This window comes from Cystoisospora suis, assembly GCF_002600585.1.
Source record: "Cystoisospora suis strain Wien I chromosome Unknown contig_1713, whole genome shotgun sequence".
Classification (NCBI taxonomy): Eukaryota; Apicomplexa; class Conoidasida; order Eucoccidiorida; family Sarcocystidae; genus Cystoisospora; species Cystoisospora suis.
The window spans coordinates 9,579-12,670 of NW_027154513.1; the positions used below are offsets into that span (position 1 = coordinate 9,579).

Consider the following 3,092-nt stretch of genomic DNA (forward strand, 5'->3'; position numbering starts at 1 on the left):
AATGCTTTTTGGCCCGCTGGTTGCCCATCCCGTAGAGGGAGGGCCTTTGACTGATCGCTGGCGGTTCGGGGCTCCGGAACCGGCGTCTGTCTCAGTGTCTTCGAGGGCTTCTTTTCGGTTTGGTCCTTGTATCGTTGCCTTTTGCTGTCTTACTTGGGACAGGGGGTGGCTCCCAGGGCTGTATTGCATCGTGGAAGCCTGCAGTGAGTCTACGTGGCCGCTCACTGGAATGTGCAGAAGCGTGCAAACAGAAACGTAGTAAGACGGGGCAGTAAACGCTGTAACTGCTGAAGCACTCCTTGTAGCTGCTCTCCGTCGGCCTGCTCTACAACTGCTCCCCTCGTTGTCGTTGGTGGTCCCCTTGCGCCAGAAACAACAACACTGTATCCTCCAAGCACTACGTAGATAACGCCGTATACGCGGACAGCATTACACCGCAGTCGCCTGCAATGTCCCCTGCCTAGTAGTCGCGCTTCCTAGCCTCGATGTCCCCAACCTGCGGCTGCCTTCAGGCGGGGGCTCCGTTTCCCGGCTTATCGAGACTGTACTAGCCACCATACCTGTGGCGTGTATAGATACAGTCGATGGGCCCAGCGCCCGTGGTTAGCTACCGTCTGCGGTGTCTCAACGTAGTCTCTGCTGCTTGTGGGCTTCACACCTTGTTCGTGATGACGCCTTACTGGGTTCTGTGTCTAGCAGCAAGTGGTTGTGTACGGCATTTCCTTCGCATTGCTTGTACGTACAGTTGGACAGGACGTATGCGAGTGCTGTCCGCCAATACGGCATTACCTGCGTACTGCTTACACGACAGCGTTAAAAAAAACAAAGGCTTTCTCCATGGGCACGCTGGGCACTAAAAGAGAGTGTGGCCCAACCGTCTCGCTAAGCCGGGTAACGGAGGCCCCGTGTGGTAGGGATCCGCAACGCGGGGACAACAAGGCTCGGGAGATGTGAATAGAGGGCAGAGACCATTGCATCGCGACTCGGGTGTAAGGAGTCCAGCAACATTTCCGAACTCAGGGCGCTGTCGCTTCTTTCTGACGTCCCTCTACTCCACGCGAAACCGTCCCCACACTGTTAGTGACGTTACGTCCACGATATACAGCTGTTACTGAAACTTCTCGGATCTGCTTCGCATGTATAATTCCAAGAGCACCGACGGGTGGCCTGTCAGTACAGACAACTCGCTTTCCTTCATTTGTTCTTCATGTTCCAAAATGAACTCGAAACAAGTCAGTTTTAGATTACGCATCCTGTGAGTGTCCGCCACGCTAAGCACCGTTGCTACGTTACCCGGGGTCAGCATTTGTCGCAGGTTTTCGGCGCAGAGCCACTTCAGCCGATCCGCGCAGAACCGTTCCGCTGTAATCATCAGCTGCAAGACTTCCTGCCAGGACAGCGACTCACACACGACGTCGGTATGAAGGTACTGCAGCAAGGCGGCCATTATCTCGAACTGAACGCCTTCAATCTTGATCGGGAGGCCTCTCTCAACCATTTCTGTCTCCTTCAGTCCCCGAGCGAACATCGCGCGAAAGTAGTCGTTCCGGGCAATCAGAACGCCTTTGCTGCCATAGAGAAGCTTGCCACCATCAACGACAAAGGTAACATCGCCTCCAGATGGACCAAGAAGTCCCCCTAGATCAGCCTCCAACTTCGAAGGAGGGACAGGTGTACGCTCTACGCTAAACTCATAGAATCCGTCGAGCACTTTCTTGCCATTGTTCCCCCCCAGGATATACAGGGTGTTCTTATACACCTGAGCGACCATTCTCCCTCGTCCAGAGGGCGTGTCATTATTCTCAACAGCGTGCCACTGGTTTGTATCCAAGTTGAAGACATAGAAATCGTCAAGGGCCTCCGCTTCTCCTTGCCTTCCCAGACCTCCAAAAAAATAGATGCAGTTCCGGTGTGCTACAGCAGCGTGGTAGTACCTTGGTGGTGGCGCTTCAGCGGCTGCGGACGTCACACTCCGCATTGCAGTATCTCCTAAAAGGGAGGACTGAGCCTTCTTCCGTCGTCCCGCTGCCGTTCGCCGCTGCTTCTCAGTGCCACCGGTCCGCGGAGTACCGACGACGCTTCGGTGTGCAGAGCAATGGTCTCCCTCAATAGAGGCTGAAAAAAAATCCTGCCCGCTCGCGCTCGACCCCATCTCGCTTTGCTGAGGGCCCGAGCCGGTGCTTTCTACTGAGTAGAAAGTCAATGATGATGAAGAGCCGCTTGGGAGGGAGGTGGGACAAGACTGCACTGCTACCGAAGTCCAGCAACGGGTGGGGATGGTGAAACAGAAGTCGCGCAAGCAACTGACCCCGTCATGGCCTCCGAACATATAAATTTTATCCTGGTGCTGGGTCCACGACGAGCCCTCGCGGCCGCAAGGCACGCTTCCCTGTTGAATGGTTTCTCTCCACTCCAAAGTGTGCAAGTTCAATTCATACATGTCCTTCCTCACGCCGTCGTGGTTTACTCCTCCGAACACATAAAAAACGCCGTCCGTCTTGCACACAGCGCAGACAAAACCGGAACGGGCAGACGGTTTCGCCTCTCCACCTGTCTGGAGTTCTTGCCACGTTCCCTTCTCAAAGTCGAAGGCGTGTGTGTCTTGCAGCCAGCAGCCCGGAGTTGTGCCCCCGAATACGTACATCTTTTTGCAGTAGACCACTGCGCCATGATTCTTGCGGGCACTCGGAGTACCCCTCGATTGGATGCTGGACCACAGCTGACTTTTGAAATCAAACTTCCACAGATCACTCGATCCTAGCGCTGCATTCTGCCCCCCGAAGACATACAGGCAACCAGTGTAGACGACTCCCGAGGCGTTCTCAAGTTCCTTAAGCACCGGGTAGCCCCCGCCTCGTACCGCTTTCCTCCGGCGTACCGTCATGTTCCGCCAGCTCGCGTCTTTGGTCTCCATCCACCGACTATCGTTCTACGTTCCCTGAACAAGCCCACACCGTTTGGTCCTGTCTGCTCCTAGACGGCAGACGACGATAATGGAAAGGCCAGGAGGCGGGATTCCTTCACTCTTGCTTCTGAAGGGCTTGCCTACTGCACGACTCATAGGACGCTGTTCTTCATCAGATCTCCGCAGT

The 3,092-nt window shown here is 55.1% G+C and overlaps 1 protein-coding gene across 1 annotated transcript; it reads right to left on the bottom strand.

The window, feature by feature from the left end:
• Positions 1-1,108: 1,108 nt before the first annotated feature.
• Positions 1,109-2,830, bottom strand: CSUI_003789 (leucine zipper-like transcriptional regulator; the record flags this gene model as incomplete). The annotated part of the gene is made up of 1 exon (XM_068063984.1): positions 1,109-2,830. Exon 1 carries the CDS (start codon positions 2,642-2,644, stop codon positions 1,109-1,111), a length of 1,536 nt encoding a protein of 511 aa, XP_067924042.1. The 5' UTR covers positions 2,645-2,830.
• Between the last annotated feature and the right edge of the window lie 262 nt (positions 2,831-3,092).